A 19,535-nucleotide genomic window follows, 5' to 3' on the forward strand; every position below is an offset into this window, starting at 1 on the left:
ATGGATTTAATTAAAGGTATCCAGGACAGGGGTTTAGAATTTCTGGCACCTTTTCTAAATTTAGTTTCTTAAAAATATCCTTTTTACAATGATTAAACTCCCTCCACCAATTGATGTTCTTTTTTGTAGGATTGTTAGTTCAACAGCGTAAGAATCAACAATAATATTTCATAATTCCAGCTGCAGAAACATTTTCAAAAATGAAACCTTCAGAGCAATATATTTTTTCTTTATATAATTTCTTAGCACAATATAGTAACACAATAAGCATTCTTTCCTTAGAAACGTGTAGATAAGATGTAGTTATTTAGTATGGCTTTTATTTAGCATTTGGTACATCACACTAAAAGTGAAAATATTTGAAATGTATTAAGCCCATATAGTAAAATAAAAACGAACTTGCATATTTACAATAAATCCTGTAAAAACAACCACTTTAACTCATTACAGAAGAAATGCCAGATACATTATAAACGTCCATGGTAGTGAATTCTCAAGTAGTAGGAATATATGTTTTTATCAGTTTTAACTTCTCAGTAGTTTTGTCTTGTGGGGCAACTACTTTTACATTTTTAACATATGAAGGGACTTTAGGCCTCAAACTCTTATTTTGTCAAGAGGCACTTCATACAGCCAGTTTAAGTTATATATCACATTGAAGTACATACAAAATCCGAAACCTTTTAATTACAAAATAACTATTGTTTTTTTAGTAAGAAAGCCATTTACAATTTATAGACATTGGATCATAATGCTAATAAATATATTAGCTGTCACAAATTGATCTTAATTAAATGAAGCAAAAATGTAAGTGACTAAAAATTAGCAAAGAAAACTACTCTCGTACACTTAAAAAAAAGAAAGTGAGGGTCAATGAGCATATTAAAATGGCATAAACAGTTGCACACACAGAGTAAAAGCTCCCGGATAAATCGGGAGAGCAGAAAAACTATCGTAGCCACACGGTGTTCAGCTGCGTCTGGTTCTTGATACTGGTGTCCATTTTCAAGACTTCACGAATGGCCATGGTAGCATAGGTGGAGGGAGGCAGAGAGAATTCCATCTTTAGTGCTTTGTATTTCCCTTCTGGTGCAAAGAAAATAAGACAGTTAGAACACTAATCTTTTCAACATCTGACTCAGTGTTTTTGTTGTTAATCCCTCTGTACTTCCTATCACCATGATTATTCAAAACAAAAGCAGGATGAAGGGTCTGCTATTTGGAGAAATAGTATGCACATGGTGTCCCTAATGAGTAAGTTACTTACCTTTGGTAAAGAATTATCTGGTAGAGACATAATCTAGTTGCAGACTCCTTACCTTAGAATTTCCCCAGGTGTCAGACTGCATCTGTAGATTTTTCTTTGAGCAGTACCCTTGCCCTCTGTCACATGGCATCAGCTAATGCAGCATCCGTCGTTGGCATAGTGGTTGCAGTGCTGACGTCGCGGTTGTACACAGGCGCCACCCTGGCATGCTGAAGTCAGATTTCTTTTCACGACTTTCAACTCCAGAAGCACAGAGCCATGAAGAACACTGAGGTTGGTGCGCCAGAACTAGAGCCTTGAAAGCAAAGCCCCTGTCCTTAGAAATCAGTTCGCAGAGCAGAGAGGATGGGAGGGTCTGTCAGGAATCTGCAACTAGAATATGTCTCTACCAGATAATTTGTTACCGAAGGTAAGTAACTTGTTCGTCTGATAAAGACTTCTAGTTGCAGATTTCTTACCTTAGAATAGGTACCCAAGCAAAACTGTCCCCAGAGGTGGGTCTGTGAACCAAGATCATACTAAGAAGTCCTGCAGGACCGAACAGCCAAAGTAACCGTCCCTGCAGACCTGACTGTCCAGGCAGTCGTGTTGAGTGAACGTGTGGAGGAACGCCCACGTTGCTGCCTGGCTAATGTCCAGGACTGGAACTCCAGGAGCTAACGCAGTGGATGCTCCATGTGCTTTGGTAAAGTGAGCATGCAAAATCTCAGGGGGTTACTTCTAAGTCAACGCGTAGCACATTTTGATGCAGAGAACATCCGATCTAGAGATGGTCCTTTTCTGAACTGGCCGTTCTTTCTTCACAACCATATAACCAACAAAGCGTTGATTGTCCACCCAAAAGTCTTTGGTACGATTAAGGTAGAACACCAATGCATTTTTTGGATCCAGTCGGTGGAATCTCTCCTCTTCACAAGAAGGATGTAGGGGTGCGTAAAAAGTAGGCAACCTACATGAAAGGAAGTGACCACTTTAGGTAGGAGAGGCCTTGGCATGAAGCACCACTTTGTCAGGATGGACAGAGATGAAGGGTGGCTTCGAAGAAAGAGGTTGCTGCTCACTCACTCTACGTGCAGAGGTAATGGCCTTTAAGAAAGGCTGATTTTAAAGTTAGAAGCCACAGAGGACAATTATGAAGAGGCTCAAAAAGAGCACACATGTGGAAAGTGAATACCAAGTTCAAATCATACTGGGGCATTATGAACGGGATAGGCGGAAACATGCTGGTAAGACCCTTGAGGAATCTCCCAACAATGGGAGATTTAAATAAGGGGAGCTGATTTGGTAGTCTGAGGAAGGCAGAGATGGCAGGCAGATAATCTTTAAGGGTGCCCAAAGCAGAGCGCTGCTGGGCAAGAGAGAGAACAAACAAAAGAACTTCATACAGAGGTGCAGAAAGAGGATCAACAGACTTGTTGGTACACCATTCCACAAATTTGTTCCAACGACCAGTGTTTACCGTTTTGGTAGAGAGACGTCTGGCTGCCAAGTTAACATTACAGACTTAGGGCAGAAGGTCGAAAGCGGTCAACTGCTGCCGCTCAATCTCCACGCAAGTAGGCAGAGACTGGACAGGTTCGGGTAGAGAACCATTCCCTGCTGCTGCCATAGAAGATTCTCCAGAAGAGGCAGTCTGAGTGGAGGATCAATGGCCATACTCTGAAGCTTGGGATACCATACTCTTCGTGACCAGTCCAGAGCCAAAAGAGTGCACCGTCATACTTGATCTTCTTCAGAACTCTAGGCAGAGGTGGTATTGGCGGAAAGGCATTTAGGAGGGCTGAGTTCCACTTGAGGAAAGTGTTGGCGAGCGAGTGCCCCCTTGAAAACTCCAATGTGCAAAACATCTAGCACTGCGCATTCTCTGCGGAGGCCAAAAGATCTAACCAAGTCTCTCCTCACTGCTGAAAGAGACCTTGCACAACCTCCGAATAGAGAGGCTGTTCATGATCGGCTATGCATTGACGGCCAAGTTTGTCTGCTCTGGCGTTCAGAAAGCCCAATAGATGTTGAATCCCCAGGAATACGCCCTGATGTTCCAGAGAAATCCAGAGTCGCAGGTTGTCCTCACAAAGGGTCTACGCCCTGGTCCACCCTCTGTGTTGCAGTACCATATGGCGGTGGAGTCGTCCGTGAACACTTGCACCCCTTTCCCTTTGAGAGAGGGAAGGAATGCCTTCAATGCAAGCCTGATCTCCCTGAGTTCCGGAAGACTGATGTGGGGCCACGACTCTCCCAGAGACCAGACGCCTCTGATCTCTGCCTTCCCCATGTGGCCACCCAATCTCAGGAGTGACATCTGTCACTAGTGTCAAATCTGGTTGGGGAGGGGATCTGCCTTTGTTCCCTCCGAGATCTGGACCATGTTGGAGAGATTTCCTTGATGATGTGCCCGCTGGAACTTCAGGTCCCAGTGATATCCCATCTGACATGTGTGACTAGCAGGATGTAGGAGGCCAAGAGGCCCAGCAGCCTCAGATTCATTCTCACCGAAATCCAGGGTAGAGGCTGAAACATCGGTATCATATCCTGAATATTCTGGATTTGCCGTTCGGGAGGATAGGCCCAAAACTGCACTGTGTCCAGAACAGTGCAGATGAAAGGGAGCACTTGAGAGGGAGTTAGGTGTGGCTTTTGCACGTTTATAGGGAACCCCCGCAAATGCAGGAGATTCGCCATAATCTGAAGGTGGGAGACGTCAGCCTGGGGCGAGCCCGCCTTCAACAGCCAGTCGTCAAGGTAGGGGAAGCCTGAAACCCCTAACCTGTGCAGATGAGCTGCGGCCACTACAATCACTTTGGTGAATGCCTGATGGGTGCTGGTAGGCCAAAGGGGAGCACAGTGAATTGAAAATGCTCGTGACCTACCACGAACTGCAAGTCATGTCTGTGGGTAGGCAAGCTGGGAATGCGAAAGTAGGCACCCTGCAAGCCCAACAATACTATTCAGTCTCCAGGGTCCAGGGCAGATAGGACCTTAGGCAGACTGGCCATTTTGAACTTTTCCTTTCTGGGTAAGAGTTTGAGAGACCAGAGGTCTGCGATAGGGCGGATGCCCTTGCCCTTTCTGGGCACCAGAAAGTAGTGAGAATAACAAACATGACCTGCTTCTGGCACAGGGACCCTCTCTATCGCTCCCTTGGCCAAGAGAGCCGTAACATCCTCGTGGGGCAGTGCCAAGAGATCCTCCATCATCCGATCTTAGGATGGTGGAATGGCCAGAGAGGTAATCTTGAAGGGGAGGCAGTAGCCCCTTCTGACTATTTGCAAAACCCACCTGTCTGTTGTGATGGATTCCCAGTGGGGCAGGTGATGACGAATCCTGGTCCTTGATGGAGGGATGAACTAGGAAGGTTTGGAGGCTGCAGTAGGGGATGGGCTGGATTGGGAGGGGTGTGGAAAGGGCAGACCGCTGGCTTCCTGATCCACAGGGACGATGGATCCCGCGGCCAAGCAGAGGCTGGGCAGCACGCGTGGCACAGTGGCTGGAGGTAAATGGATGCAGTTGGACACCCTTTTTGTAGCCACGAAAGGGGCGAAAAGCAGACTAAGGGGGGCAAGGAGCAGCTGTGAGGCCAAGGGACCGAGCCGTAGCCCTGGACTACTTATAGTGCTGAGTCCGCTTTGTCTCCGAAGAGACAGGTACCTTTGAAGGGCATGTCCCTAAGAGAGTGCTGGACATCCTGTGAAAAGCCAGATGTCTTCAACCAAGCGTGGTGCCTCAAGGCCACCACTGATGCAACCGATCTGCCTAGTGAGTTGGTCGTGTCAAGTCCACAATGAATCGTGAACTTGGCTACATCTCTCCTACCAGCAACTGCTTGGGAGAGAACGGCCTGGGCCTCCTACATTACCTGTGGCAGCACCTGCACGACTATATCCCATAAAGTATGGGTATAGCGGCCCAAACAGGAATCCGGTGTTCACTGACCGCAACGCCAGACTGGAGTAAGAGAACAAATTCTTCCCAAGTTGGTCCAGTCATTTTGATTCCCTATCCAGAGGTGCGGATGGGAATGCACCAGAAGAGGAAGAAGCCTCAATGACCAAACTCTCAGGCATGGGATGTTGGGTCAGGAATTTAGGATCGTTAGGTACAGGCATATGGCAGCGGGCAATAGTCCTGTTGACAGGAGCCCCTGTGCTGGGTTTAGACCATGTCCACAACAGGACATCAGTGAGGGCGTCATTGAAGGGCAAAAGGGATTCAGACATAGAAGCCCTGGGCTGAAGCACCTCAGTCAGGAGGTTAGTCCTGACAGCCACCGAAGGTAGCTAGAGGTACTGGACCTCAGCCGCTCTTCTCACCACCACTGAATAAGAGGATCCCCTCCTCTGTAACCATGGTGGGGTAGAAAGCATGCCAGCATCAGGGGAGGTACCAAGACCACTGGCTTCATCCAATTCCTGAGCCCAGTCCATTTCCAGATCTTCAAGCTGGAATTCCAAAGAGACCAGCGATCCCTCCATAGGAATACGGGTCAGGATGCAACCTGGGGATCAAAGTCCCTGTCGAAGACGGAATCGGCATTGAACAACTGCTATTTGGCTCCGTCTTGGAGTCAGGAATCAGTATGGGTGACAGAAGCGTTGATGTCCTTACCAGCGCTAGGGAAGGTCGCAATGACACGATCGGCACCGGCACTGGCATGATCTGGTAACGGATCCTGGTGTGCCCTCTGGAGTCAGGGCTAAAGCCACCAGCGAGGAACCCGGAGGGGCCCCCTCTGACCCCATTGGGCCCAAGAAGTCACAGGAGGGTCAGATCTCCCAAAACTGAGGCGCATGGCCTCATAAAACTCTGAGTTGGGCAGTGGGGCTCTGGTTTCTGAAAACTCAGGGAGGCGCAGAGGTAACCCAGAAGTAGGCTCCGAGGATGGAGGCCTAGAGCATCGATGCTCCTCCCGCTTTGCATTGTCCGAGTAATGGGGTGAAGTCGAAGAGCGCTTGTTCTTCTTCGACTTCTTCTTGTGACCCTAATGTCCTCATGATTTGGAGTAGGATGAGGACGAGTAGTGATGGCTCAGCGAGCGGTCTTGTGACCTTCCTCTCGGACAACACCGGGAGCAACGCGGAGCCGAGCGCTGGGCCGCCATGAGCTTTTGGGACCGTTTCCTTGAAGCCTTTGGGTTCATGGCCAAGCGCTCGAAGCACGACTTCGGGTTGTGGTCGTGATCCTGGCACCACAAGCACAAGAGGTGCGGCTCGGTCACCGACATGTGTTGACAGGAGTCGCAGGGCTTGAATCCAGTTTTGTGGGAAGACATTTCAACGCAACAAGTAGGTTAAAAAAAAAAAATAAAACAATCGAAAAGTCAGTGAAAAAGTTACGAAGGGTAGCTCTTCTTCAGGTCTGCGCCTAGGCTGGCGCAGAAAGAAAAGAACTGATGTCAGTGAGCCGGGTGGTGCCTATATACAATTGTGACATCATCACGATGACAATGACAGCACTGACGAATGTGGAGTTGACCGACGCCACCTGATGGCGCACAAGGTACTGCTCGAAGAAAAATCTCCAGATCCAGTCTGCCGCCTGGGGAAATTCTAAGGTAAGGAATCTGCAACTAGAAGTCTCTATCAGATTCAACATTTATGGTGCTTACCAGTAATGTTCCTTATAAATAACCAGGTCCCCTTCATAACTGTCAGTAACATGGATCAGTGAGTTAAATGCTGCCCACACCTACTATGATCTGCAGGTTAGGAGGTTGAGTTCAAGCAAGGTCAGCTCACCTTCCTATCTCTCTGAGGTCAGTAAATGAAGTACCATTAAATCAGGTGATATTAACAACTGTTACTTAAAGCAGTGAGACACTGCAGAAGTGTGATCTGAATTGTGTGGTCTGAATGTGTTATCTTAAAACCTATTATTACTTTGTACATGGCTTCTATTCACAAGTGAGGCACTTGGGGCGTTTTATATGCTTTATAAATGAATATCACACTCATTGTTACTTTACACGAACTAAATATCTATGCATGGGAACATCTGCCTTCAAGCACAACAATTCTGTTTTTAGGTCTCCCACGGGGGTGGAGTGTTCCAAACAGGCTTATGATTCTCTCAACCAGCAATAAACATGTATGAGGAACAAACGAAGTGGCCATCCAGATAAGGACTCCATACATGTCAACATTTAGGAGCAGCTAAAGGAGGGATAAACTTTAGAAACTGATAAAAGCAGAAGAAATCCACAAAGCCATACTTACAATGAGTAAAAACAAACCACCAGGCACCATGGCTTGCCAATAGATTTTTATGGTGCATTCACGCCCTGATGGGCGTAGAGCTTGTAGAGTTGTTTATCGATTGCAAATAAAGTGGGTTACTTTTAAATCTCTGAGGTAAGTAGTTATTTATAGTACTTTAAAAGCACAGTAAAGATCCCCTGGGCAAACTGTCATATAGACCTTTGTCACTGCTTAAAGCAGATTACAAGGTCCTAATCAAAATATTTGCGCCACTAGGGTTCTGCCTATGGTGCCATTCCTGTCTACAGTCAGACTAACTCAGTTTTGTACCGGGCTGTAGTACGTCCCCGTGCCTGTACAGACTATTTCACGTGCAAAGGGAAATACCAACCGACCTCCCAAGGACCGGATGACTGAGCTTCATATAAAAAAAAAAAAGGCTTTTAATTGCCTGGGAGGCCTTACTTCCAGAGGCCATAAAGGGGGTTTGGGCCCAAAAATGGTAGGTCTGATTAAACTTCTATATACAGATCCGGTGGCAAGGGTCTGAACTGGTCAGGTCTACTTCAGAGAGTGGAAAATGGGGAAGGCGAAGAGATAAGGGTGCCCGTTGTTCCTCCTGCTTTTTGCGCTATCCATGGAGCCCCATGCAAAACATTTTAGGTGCTATGCGGCAACAAATGCAATAGAAGTGGTAAGATCAAAACATATAACATCCCTCTATGCTGATATTATATTGCAAAGAGCTGGAAGCCCAAAACCCAAATTTGACCTAGCAGCTGGAGAGATTAGGAGATATATTTGGACTGTGGGTAGACTGGGGCAACTCCTGCCTGTCCCCATTGTGCAATACTAGTTTGTCAGAGCAAAACTATTTGATCCGTCCTCCTTGGGATTAGTGCTTAACACAACAAACTGCCTGGCCGTGCAGTTTTAAAACTTGGATAAGGACTTAATGTAGGGCAACGTTCTGAGGACTAAACAAGCATTTACGAACTTGATCTGTTGCTAAAAGCGAAGCCCACATTGCTGAAGGCAAAGAGACGCTGATGGGTGAGGTGTAATAAATTAAAGAGTCAGAACCTGCCTATGTTGCAGAGATCCAGACTGCATGCTGGAAGAACTTGTGAGACAAGCAGTTCAAATTCAATTTGGAGCCATGGCAAAACCTAGCACTTGCAAAAGTAAGGTAAATGTTCTTGGCGGGGTTGCTCAGATAGCTTGACAAAATATGAGAGAGATCTGGAAACCCACTAAGGTATTTCTTGACTCTTAGGAGATTGTGCCATGTTGTAAAGATTATATATGGCAATGGTTCTTACCCTGTGGTCCATGAACTCCTGGGGGTCCACAATGCCTACTCACGAGGTCTGCCACGATTTAGAAAATTAAATATTATTAGCGGATTAGTTAAGTATTTGTTTTGCATATTTGGTTTGAGTCGTAGAAATTGCTTAGGTGGGTGTCCTTAGCTTTCAATATTGATTCTGTGGGTATTCACAGAAGTCAAAAGGTTAAAAACAGCTGTTCTAGAAGAACAATAATATGTAAACCCCAATGGACAGGGTGTTACAAACAACCATGTATTGGGGTATGGGGTCAAACAGTTTCACAATTATTTGGGCAGATGGCAGCAAGCATGAGACCCACAGGTTGGGAAGAGGTCCGGGTTAAGAAGTTAGTGACAATACCTAGACTAGTAGTACAGTATAATATGTGGCTTAGTTATCCAGGAAGAGTAGATTCAGGTTTAGCCTTTTTAATGTCTTGCTTAGGATATACCTAGCAAAAGTGAGGATAAAATTAACATTTGATTTGAGATCCGAAAATTCCCTGAGATGTGGGTTGCCTGATGCAAGGTTGAATCATGTGATTACCCAGATGCCCCCAAAAGTACTGACATCTAGTAGTTGCCCACATAAATGAGGCCCTGAAGATCTCGGCATTCACAACTTAAGAGTCATACTTACTATGGGTCTTCCTGCAGGAGGGTAAAATGAAATGAGCTAGTATGAGCAGATTTGATGCACATACTAGCTAAACACAGACCGGCCATCCACTGGAAGGCATCAGATCTCCCCCCGCTGATGTGCGATTGCTGAATGCAAAGATAGCGACTTTCTGCCTCATAGCTGCTAAAACGATTAAGCAAACCAAACTTTGGAGGGAGAGTAAAACTGACTGGAGCCATTTCGCATTAAGTCAGATTTCAGAATTTCTTGAATAGGCTTGCTCCCGATATTAGGATGATGGAGACACATTGATAATGATGCGGGATACCCGAGGGAGTAGTAAACAACAAAATATAGAGAGGCCAAATTACAGCCACAGACCTCAAGGGTAAAATATAAATCTTATAATTATAATGTGATTTGGGTATGTTGCGAAAGGAATGTTGTATTGATGTAATCTAGTGTATAACAGTTCAGAGGAATTGCGTGGGTGAGGGGCGTAGAGGAGGATCGTCTGGATTGCAAACTGTCAACAAAATGTTAGTAAAATGTGTTTATTTAGGAATAGCTAAGAGGGAGACCTAGAGAAAAGGAAGGAAATCGTTTCTTCATTACCTTGTACTAAGGAGGAGGACGTTTTAAGGTGGAGAAGGCTAAAATAACAGCATTTCTTGCATACATATTCTGGAGTCTGTCGTTGCTCCCGCCAGACTCCTGGTCTCCCCTACTCGCAACCCCAATTTATCCACGTGCCTGAGGAAGAGCTAGAGAGACGAAGCATTCCCCTTTCTCGATACTTCCTGGTTACCTCGACCCTCCATGTTCAGAGCATTAATCTCTGCCTTTCTGACGGCTCCTGTCAGGGCTGCCACTCTGGCATTTCTGTGCTAGGATACAGGCTGAATTTAGAGTAGGACAGACTGCCATGATCCAACTTTGGCCCAATTCTAGTCTCAGTCTCATGAAGTGGTAGGTGTGGGGGCCGTTTCGATCTTTTTTACCAGGACTGGTTATGATTTCCAGTCCGACCGTGGCTCCTGTATTCGCATTATTCTGGATTTCTTTAGAGAGAAACAAGTTGCACCCTTTAAGGATCTACCACCTTCATAAGTCTCAGAAGCCTGAGCCGATCTTTCTTTTCTCAGTAGCAGAAGGGGTGTGTAGCTGCTTTCCCCAGTCCCAGCATGGATCATTGTCACTCAGTCTCTTCCTATTTGTCCCGTTCCCCCTAGCCTTCTCCTTCTTGGCAGACTTCATGTCTTTTTATGAAACGGAGAGAAATGTTAGTGCGCCCACAGCAGCGCGCCATTTCCGGTGCTTGAAGGGCAGCTGCAATTCTGCTGCAACATATCTTCCCTGGCCTACAAGGAGGAAACGCACCTTTCACAGGTCTCTACAGGCTTCAGGAAAGAAACTGAGTGAGCAAGAGTGCGTATTTTTCAAATGCCCAGCTGGCCTGCGAATTCACGGCCTCTTTACCCCTCAAAGCCATTTCCACCTATTCCAGGTAAGGGTGAGAAAAAATTAAGATAAGAAAGCACCTGGTAACAAGCAGCTCTGTACAGAGAGACTGATCATTTTACTCAATTTAAGGACTTATTCTGGGCCACTTCTACTTTGTCAATTCTTGCCCAAAGGTGTAAATATGAAGGTTTACCCTTCTTGAAGGAGTTACAAGGGTTGAGATTTTGTGCTCTGAATGCCCAAGTACCTCCCAATATCTTCATTACATAAACCGGACTTTCCTTTTCCTGCAGAACACAGCTTGTTTACACTTTGTTATAGTGCCAGAGTTTCAGGAATGTTGCTCCTCTGAAATTACAACTAGCATCTAGAGTGAACATGCAGCTCAGGTAGCCAAGTTTTAAACTTCGATATTAACTTTAAGAGAAAGCTGGAACATCTTAGTGCATTAGGATAGGAACTTGGGGTTCAAGCAAGGTTAAGATTTAGATGGGGTCTGTTCAGCTTGGACAAGTTTATTACTTGGCTAAACTCTTAATAAGACTTGAATTTACACATTATTAATTGGTACTAGGGCAGTCTCAGAGATGGGGAGGATTTTGGTGCAATTATTGACGCCGTGAAAGCTCTTCTTGCTGTTGATGCAGCAAGGACATAAATGAGCTCCTCCTTTGAACCTGACAAAAGCGTTTTTTTTCTGGGAATATGAAGTATAAGAAAAGCTTCTTGAATAAGAAATTGACACCGACTACCTAACGCTATCATCAGTCCACCTCAGGACTATTAGTACTCCTTGTTGCATTTCTAGCCCCTTTTAGAAAGGACAGAGCATTCTGCCAAGAGGAAAAAGATGAATTCACACTGTCCTTTTATCACGCCAGATACAAAACCAATAAGGCAATGCCAACAGCCATCAGCTCCCACTGCACTATCTACAGGTTTTTCAGTATAGCTTGTGGAACCGGGACAGAGGTTCGGGAAAAGGAGGATCTATTTGTCATCTATTTGTAGTTTCATTTTCCTCACCACCTATTTCAGATTCAAGTTCATCAATATCTCTACAACTGTGTCACTGCCTTTGGCATCTAGTTTTACCATATTCCTGGTGGGCACCCGCAGGCGCTTTGAATCAAGCTACAAACACTGTGATCAGGCAGAGTTAAGTGCTCAGAAGAAAAATACCTGCATAGTCTCCTTGACTGAAGTGTTGTGCTCTATCTCTGGAAACATGAGTTGCATTCATAAGACTTTCCAATATGTGCAATGGGCTCTCAAGGGCAAGCAGCACTCCAGAGCCCAGCCTTTACAGCCTCTTTGCCACTGAGCTCCTCCTCCACATAGCTCCCCTTTCATCTGGGGCACCATGGGCTTCACAGATGTTGCCATCCGCCCACTACATTTCTCTATACAACATTCCCCAGAGGAGTTTCCTCAGTAACACTTGTCTTCTCAACTGTGTCCAGCTTCTTAAGTATAGTGTCCAACAAGGTCCAATTAGCCTTTCGGGCCCCTACACCACATCACAAGTTGCCGTCATGACCTTGTCCCCCTGATTCACCTCAACCTTTCTTCTTTATCACTTGAGGCTAAACAAAAACGCTTCTCGTCTTGTGTTTTTGCTTCACCGCCTTGGCTGAGCCAAGTCTGCACCAATATCACGTTGCCACAGTACTCCAATTGTGCCAAATACTACTGTCATTCTTTAAAAGACAAACCTAGTAGTGTGTCACCTTCACAGTGTAACAGACCCACCTGGGCTTTAACAATCCCAGATGGCCCAAGTTAAGTCATGTATCCGTATCTCCAAATGTGAAGATGCCTAGGCTTCACAGTACAGTGGCAGAGTGTTTGCACATGGGGTAATCCACCTTCGCTTCTCTTACAAGTGACAGCAGGCCCCCAGGCACCTTACAGTCCTGATTGCCCCATCTTGGGAACATGTCTTGGTGAAGGGGGAGATCTTCACACACCCCAACTCTACCCCTGTGCATGCCACCATCTCATCTGCTACTGCACCTTTGGTTGTTCTGTGAGGGAGCAGACAATTCATGAACTCTAAAGCCCTCTAGCCGTGGGCCGAGCCACACTATAACGAGTCTAGAGGAAAGAAACCATTCTCTGCATGGCTCTCTTTGGCTCCAAACTAAACAATGGGGTATTTCTCAACCATCCTAAAAAATGTGGTATTATGAAGCCCTCTCTCTAGCAGCTAAAGTAGGGGTTGTCTGTGGAACCTTGCTGATCAGAATCACATTAAAATAGTCTGCAGGAAAAAAGAACCTCACAAATAACAATGTGAGCGAACATCATGTTAAAGTAGATGGGTGGTGGCTGAGGGTTGCGAAGCAGAGTGACAGAGAGACAAATGATGTACAGGGACAGAGGGGCACATATATAGCATGTGGAAGAAAGAAAGATAAGAAAAGAAAACAGAGAGGAGAAAAGGATGGAGAGAGAATACAAAATGTACTAAAATGTATAAAGCAGGTATGACCTAATTAACATTTGACAATAGTTGTAACAATTATTAAAAGTAAATAAATGCCACTTAATTACATTTTAGTGCAAAGACTACCTTCAACTGAGCAGATCAAACAAATCAAACGACGTCTGCCCTCAAACTACAATAATGTGTTGTACCCCAACTGGGTTTTTGTCATCTAACTACAAGCACGTACATACAAAAAACAGTGTATACAAAATCACCAACACATTGTCATGTTCAGGAAGGCCTTGGAAACACCTGCCACTACCTTCTTCAAAAGGCTGACCCAATTGACTTGATGTGGAGTGTGATTCAGGTTCACCAAATTTGGAGAAAACACATCTGACTCAGACCTAAATGTGTTTAGCTATGATAGTTAGGGGGAAGGAAAACGGGATTTTAAAATGACTTTCTGCCCTAGCTGCTATCACAAGCTCTTTCGTAGGCAACACAATTCCCCCTCTACAGTTTTACCACATAAAGATACTGCATGTATGCAAACTACAATGCAGGGAACACAAAGTGCGTTTTAGTTCAGTTTCCTCATTATATACCAAATAATGTGCTTTCAAAGTGATTATTTAAATGTAATTTCTTGACCTAAACAAAAAAATGAAAGTCATTTGCCCACCATTCCAAACGATTATTAAAAAAAATGTACAATGAAAGCAAAAGCAAAATACAAGCAAAAACTTTAAACTGTCTCAACAATCTGGCTTTAACTCAAGGGGTCTTTGTATAAGAAACAAGTACTGGGAAGGTATTTGTATACAATTAGTTTAAATGTTATATGGTCCTACTGCAGAGAGCAGGGTAACCTGATCATAGAGGAAATTCAAACACTATGGCAGAAGAGCACTGCTGATGGTCGAAACTAGCAGTCGTGAATATTAATGGGGTTGGCAACAACAGTCACCCCAATATTACGCTCCCACCCTCCTGCAGCAACCAAGTTAAGATAGCAGGACAAACATTCCGCCAAACATAAAATAAAGAGTACATTTAGGCCAATATAATCTGTGTCAATGTTTTGTAAACCTCTAAGGAATGCAATAAAATCTGCACAACTTCCCACAGTGGTGTTGGCATACATCGTGACCCCCGAATTAGGAGTCCATAACTTTGTAAGTACCCACAATTGACCAGAATGACAACTTGTTCACAGATGGAATCAAATACCCTCCCCTCTGGTAGTATGCTTTATCTCTCTAGCTCTAATGGAAGGTGTGGTGCTGTGCGGTGTTTGGGAAGCACTACCCTCAGAATCTTAAAGCGCTCACGTCAGCAGTAACAAAAATCCCTGAGAAATTGGAATTGAATATAAACCTTGGTTTCACTCTCACCTTTTTCAAAAACAGGCAGTGGCTTTCCTTCTAGCTTTTCAACATCAGTCTGAACTAAGGGAATTCGTGGATCGTCGTATGCAACAAGTTCCCTGCATAAAAAAGACAAATCACATACCTTCATTCATATCATTAGTTTTGACATAAATGGAATAACTGAGTACAGGTCTTATATTATCTTTTAATAAAAATTCCCTTCTGCCAAGAACAAGGAGACCTGGACTTCTACATATTCATGTTTTGTTGCCCAACATCTAGCAGCTTCAGTCTAAAGCAAGATCCATACTCCTCAGACCCTGATCAGCAGGATTCACCTCTCGATGCAGCTTTCTGGAATTTGGCAGCCAACCAGGTGTCACCAATACCATGGAGTACATTCATTCCTTACCTATTGCAAGGGATCCCGTGTAGTCCACTCTTGTTTCCTAACATCAGCTCTTAGCTTTTAAAGTTCTTCTTCTTTGCGCCCCACCACCGTTTACTCCACCCCATTTCCCAAAGCGAAACCTGGGTTTTGCCTCTTTCTCCATTTCAAAAGTCCTGTTAAGTGAGAGTGCCAGAGTCCTCTTTCTATTGTGTTGTGGTAAGAAATGAATGGAGGGATGTAGTCCAGTGATGATAAGAAATCTGCCTGCAGATATTTAAACATTCATTCAATAAAATGGGAGGTTGTCAGCCACTTTAAAGATAGAAGTGTTATTACTCAGGACTGACCTGGCATGGAAGTTTGGGCTGGACCGTTTCTATTGCAGCAGGCTGATTTGCATATGGCTGGTTCCTGTCTGAGGTGGCAAAAAAGGATGAACTGGTATGTGCCCCAATTAATGACCAGTGAATGCGGTCAATTTAATAATCCATGCATCACATTTTTGTGTTTCTTACTGCTCAAAAAAAGCATGAACGTGAAACATTTTTTAAAAGCTTTAGACGTTATCATGTTATTAGGTTGTGCTGTGCCACAGCAGTCACAAATGCAAGAACTGTCCAAAATGAGTCTTTGAGCCCTCTTCAATAAGCAAATAGAAAAGTTTGCAACCAAACATCCAGCCCGTTTTAGAACGCTTTTCATTGTGGTGGCTTTGTTGGTCTATGACAGCACACTTGTTTCACATGAGGACTACTGATGATATACTCTCTAAATTGATGAATGCAACTACTGCTGTAGGCGTGGTATCTGCCATTGTCCTCAAACACATGAAGCTAAACTCAAATGGAGTCCAATAAAGACCACAGCCTTGCCCGTAGCAAACACAAACAGGTAAAATAAGACGAGTTCAGAACAAACACGGACCAGCAGCTCAAGCTATGAGACATAGCTTTAACTTGAGGAGGCAGATACATTTAAGAGAAAAAGCCAAAAAACTGATAACTAATAATATGGTCAGAGAAGGCTATATAGTTTTGTGATGTAGCATGAAGGCCATGCCAATGGATCAAGCTGCGGTGTCCGCAGAATCTAGGTTGAAATTCACCATCTGTGTGTAAGCATCCAAACCGTTGTTGACCTGCATTTCATGCACAGGTAAACTGAACATTGTCAGTTGAGTCAGCTACCACAAGGTGTGCGCACAGCCTTTCAAAAAGACATTTGGCGTTCACTTTGAGAATAGCAAGGCTGCTGGGACCAAAAACTGTTGGCCCAAGAGTCCAGTCTCTTAGACTTTCAGTCTGAAGGAGCTGTCAAAGGCATTTGGGTTCAGTTACACTGGGGAAGTTGTACACATGGCTCGCTACAGAGGAATGTAAACACAAAGCATTGTGGGTCTGTTGTCTAGCAGTTTGCTTGTGGACTGTTAGGCCCGAGAAGGGTTTCTCTCCAGCAGGTAATACGGCTTCTACCAATGGATCATTGAAAGTAAACAGAGGCTCTGAAAATGCAAAGGAAGGCGGTAATATCTCTGTCAAAATGCTTGATTTGGGTTCGGAGGCGTGCAAAGTCAACTCAATTACTTGTGCTGCTTTTCGTTCCCACAGTGAACTGAGACGCTTCACTGCAGATAGTGTGACAGATTATCCAACTATTTTGTTTTAATCCATTATTTGCCCATTGAATACATAGGAAAAGCCTAAGACCTTCTCCCAAAGGCCACCTTCAGATTTTAAGCACAAGTGTGATGTTAGGAATTTACATATTTGAGCCCTAAAAATATTGATAGGCCATCAGTTATGGATTTGTGCAGGATAGTAGAGCGGCAAATATGTAAGAAGATGCCTGCATAAATTCCCAAAAATTTGGGGTAGATTGGGTGATCTACACATGAGGTAAACCATAAATTGGAACAGAAATACACAACATGACTGATATGTGGAGTTACACTAGATCTCGAGATACAATGGATCCATAAACTACGTGTCTGACGCTGGTTACATCTCAGGGTGGCATAATGTATATTCACAATCTAATGCTGTAGCTACTGGAGCCATAATGTTATGTGTAATGATCAGGTCCCCAACTCTAAAATTATGTTTTACTGTATTGAATGGTTTGTTTATACCAGAAAAACAATAAATACAACTTAAAACAAAGAAAACACGATTTAAATATTTCACAGGGAAGAAGTGAAGGTTGTATGTCAATCTATAAAAGATGCTAAGGCTGGAGGAAACATTTTACGTGAAAATACTTTTGTTTCTTCAACACTGCATAATTCAGGAAATTCATATGATTTGATTTGGAATACCAAGAAGGAAAAAGTGTGAAACTGAAGTAGCGTTTTACGGGGCTGTGCGCTCAGAGATCCCATGGCGGAGGGGATCTGGAATCCTTCCTGGAGGTGAGCTGATGATGTGCTGGAGCGTGGTCTGTGTCTGACTGGGACGCGCGGTTTCTGTCTTCCTCTGCTGGAGACACAGAGTGGAGGGTTTCTCCCTTTGTGGAGCACCTGTGGGCTCCGCCCGCTGGGCCACGCCCCGTCCACCCTCGAGGTAGGTGGGGGAGTTCCCGCCTTTTTACCAGGATGATGGATGGACGACTAAGTATTTTTTACCCATGTTTCTAATTATGTATTGTATGTGCAGATGTGTGTGTATAGTCATGTGTGTGTGTGTGTATAAATATATATATATATGTGTATATGTTGTTTCTGTGCCTGGCATGTTTCTATGAATTTCTGCTCTCTTTTTATCACACTTATCTACTCATCGCTCTTATGTCATGTCTCTATCAAACTATCCTCCATTCTCACTCGGACTCATCCCAAATCCCTTCGACCACTTCCATCTCCTAAATATCTCTGCCTAAGCTCATCCCTCCACCCCCACATCTAACTCACCAAACCTCACTCTACCTCTGTGACCTCCCACACAACCCTACTAAATTCTCCTGCATTCATCTCACCCTGCTACTATGCTCTCCCTAACCCTTCCACATCCTCTTTCCCCTCCCCCCCCCTTTTATTCATCTCAAGCCTTTGGATTGAGCAAATGAAGGATAAACTCCCAATTAACACTTCTGGATTTCTTTCCTCCTCCACCCCTCCATTACTCCAGTCAATCTAACTAACAAACTCTCATATCCGCAACTCAAATTAACTCATAATAATACTAAAACTGTACTCCTTATTAAATTATACTAATCCATCACTAATTCTTGTTGGGTACCGGAGTAGCGTGCTACTCATCGAAAAGCGCTTCGACGCCTCGTCAGGGGTAGTAAGCGCTATATAAATACGATTACAATTACAATTACAATTGAAATGATCACTGAAGTTCACATTTCTGTACTCTTCTGCCCTCCACTACGAGTTAATAAACTTCAAACAACGCCTGCAGTGTTCTCAACATTATTATTTTGAGAATATCTCAGAAATACAATACTGACTGAAATGATGTAGTTGTCATCACTAATGTAGCAGAATGTGCTTTGATTTTACTAGTGACATTTCTATTAGCCACCTTGTGTCGCAAAACAATACACATTATCTGTTAGAAATGGGGTCTCTAGCTGGCAGTCGGTTTGCTCCCTGTCCAACTAGGGACCCTCACTCTAGTCAGGATAAGGGAGATACCCGCTCAGATAACCCCTACTCACCCCCATGGTAGCTTGGCACAAGCAGTCAGGCTTATCTCAGAAGCAATGTGTAAAGCATTTGCACATAACACACAGTAATAAGTGAAAACACTACTAAAGGACACCACACCAGTTTTAAATAGCCAATATTTATCTGTGTAAAACAAGACCAAAACGATAAAAATCCAACATACAGTGCTAAAGATATGAATTTTGCAAGATTTACTCAAAAATGCAGTTCCTTGAAATCGATAGCTACACCTGGGGCTATCACGGCATTGTGATCAACAAAACTAACAGTTCAGGCTGGCCACAGTGTTGCTGGCCAGCTACGGTGTCGGGGAGACCCACAAACAGTAGCTTTGGAATTGCAGGGCGTTGTGGTCCTCGTGATGAGCTCCGGAGAGCGGCGTCGCAGTGTCGGTTCCAAAGTCGGTGCGGGGGTCGTCGGGCACTTGATGTCATATGCGTTGCAGACTGCACTCCGGGCTGATGAAGTCAGGAGTGCTGGCGTGGATAGCTTCGGGGCTGCGGTTGGAAGCAGGACAATGTGACGTGCGGTGCACACGGGTCACGGTGCAAGCAGCAGCTCGGTGACGGTGTCCAGCGGTGTCAGTGATACCAAGGCTGTGGTGTGAAGCGGGGCAGTGCGAGGTGTGGTTTCATCAGGTCACGGTGCAGGCAGCGGAGTCGTCATTGCTGAAGTATTGTTGTCCGTAGGCCCAAGCCAGAGGTGCGGGACGGGACACTGCTTCAGGACCCTCACGAGCGGTGTCCACAGGCCACGGTGCAGGCAGGGATGCCTGGTGAAGTCACTGGAGTCA

General features: G+C 44.7%; 1 protein-coding gene across 1 annotated transcript in view; it reads right to left on the bottom strand.

Moving 5' to 3' along the window:
- Window positions 1-293: 293 nt before the first annotated feature.
- The window catches only part of PUS7 (pseudouridine synthase 7), a 255,751-nt gene continuing 236,509 nt past the window's right edge, over window positions 294-19,535 (bottom strand). The window contains exons 15-16 of the mRNA XM_069229854.1: window positions 14,703-14,794; window positions 294-1,086 (exon numbers count right to left, since the gene is read on the bottom strand). Of these exons, the coding sequence (XP_069085955.1) occupies window positions 950-1,086; window positions 14,703-14,794 (229 nt within the window). The 3' untranslated portion in view covers window positions 294-949. The remainder of the gene's footprint in view (window positions 1,087-14,702; window positions 14,795-19,535) is intronic.

The sequence above is a fragment of the Pleurodeles waltl genome, chromosome 4_1 (assembly GCF_031143425.1).
Source record: "Pleurodeles waltl isolate 20211129_DDA chromosome 4_1, aPleWal1.hap1.20221129, whole genome shotgun sequence".
NCBI classification, from domain to species: domain Eukaryota; kingdom Metazoa; phylum Chordata; class Amphibia; order Caudata; family Salamandridae; genus Pleurodeles; species Pleurodeles waltl.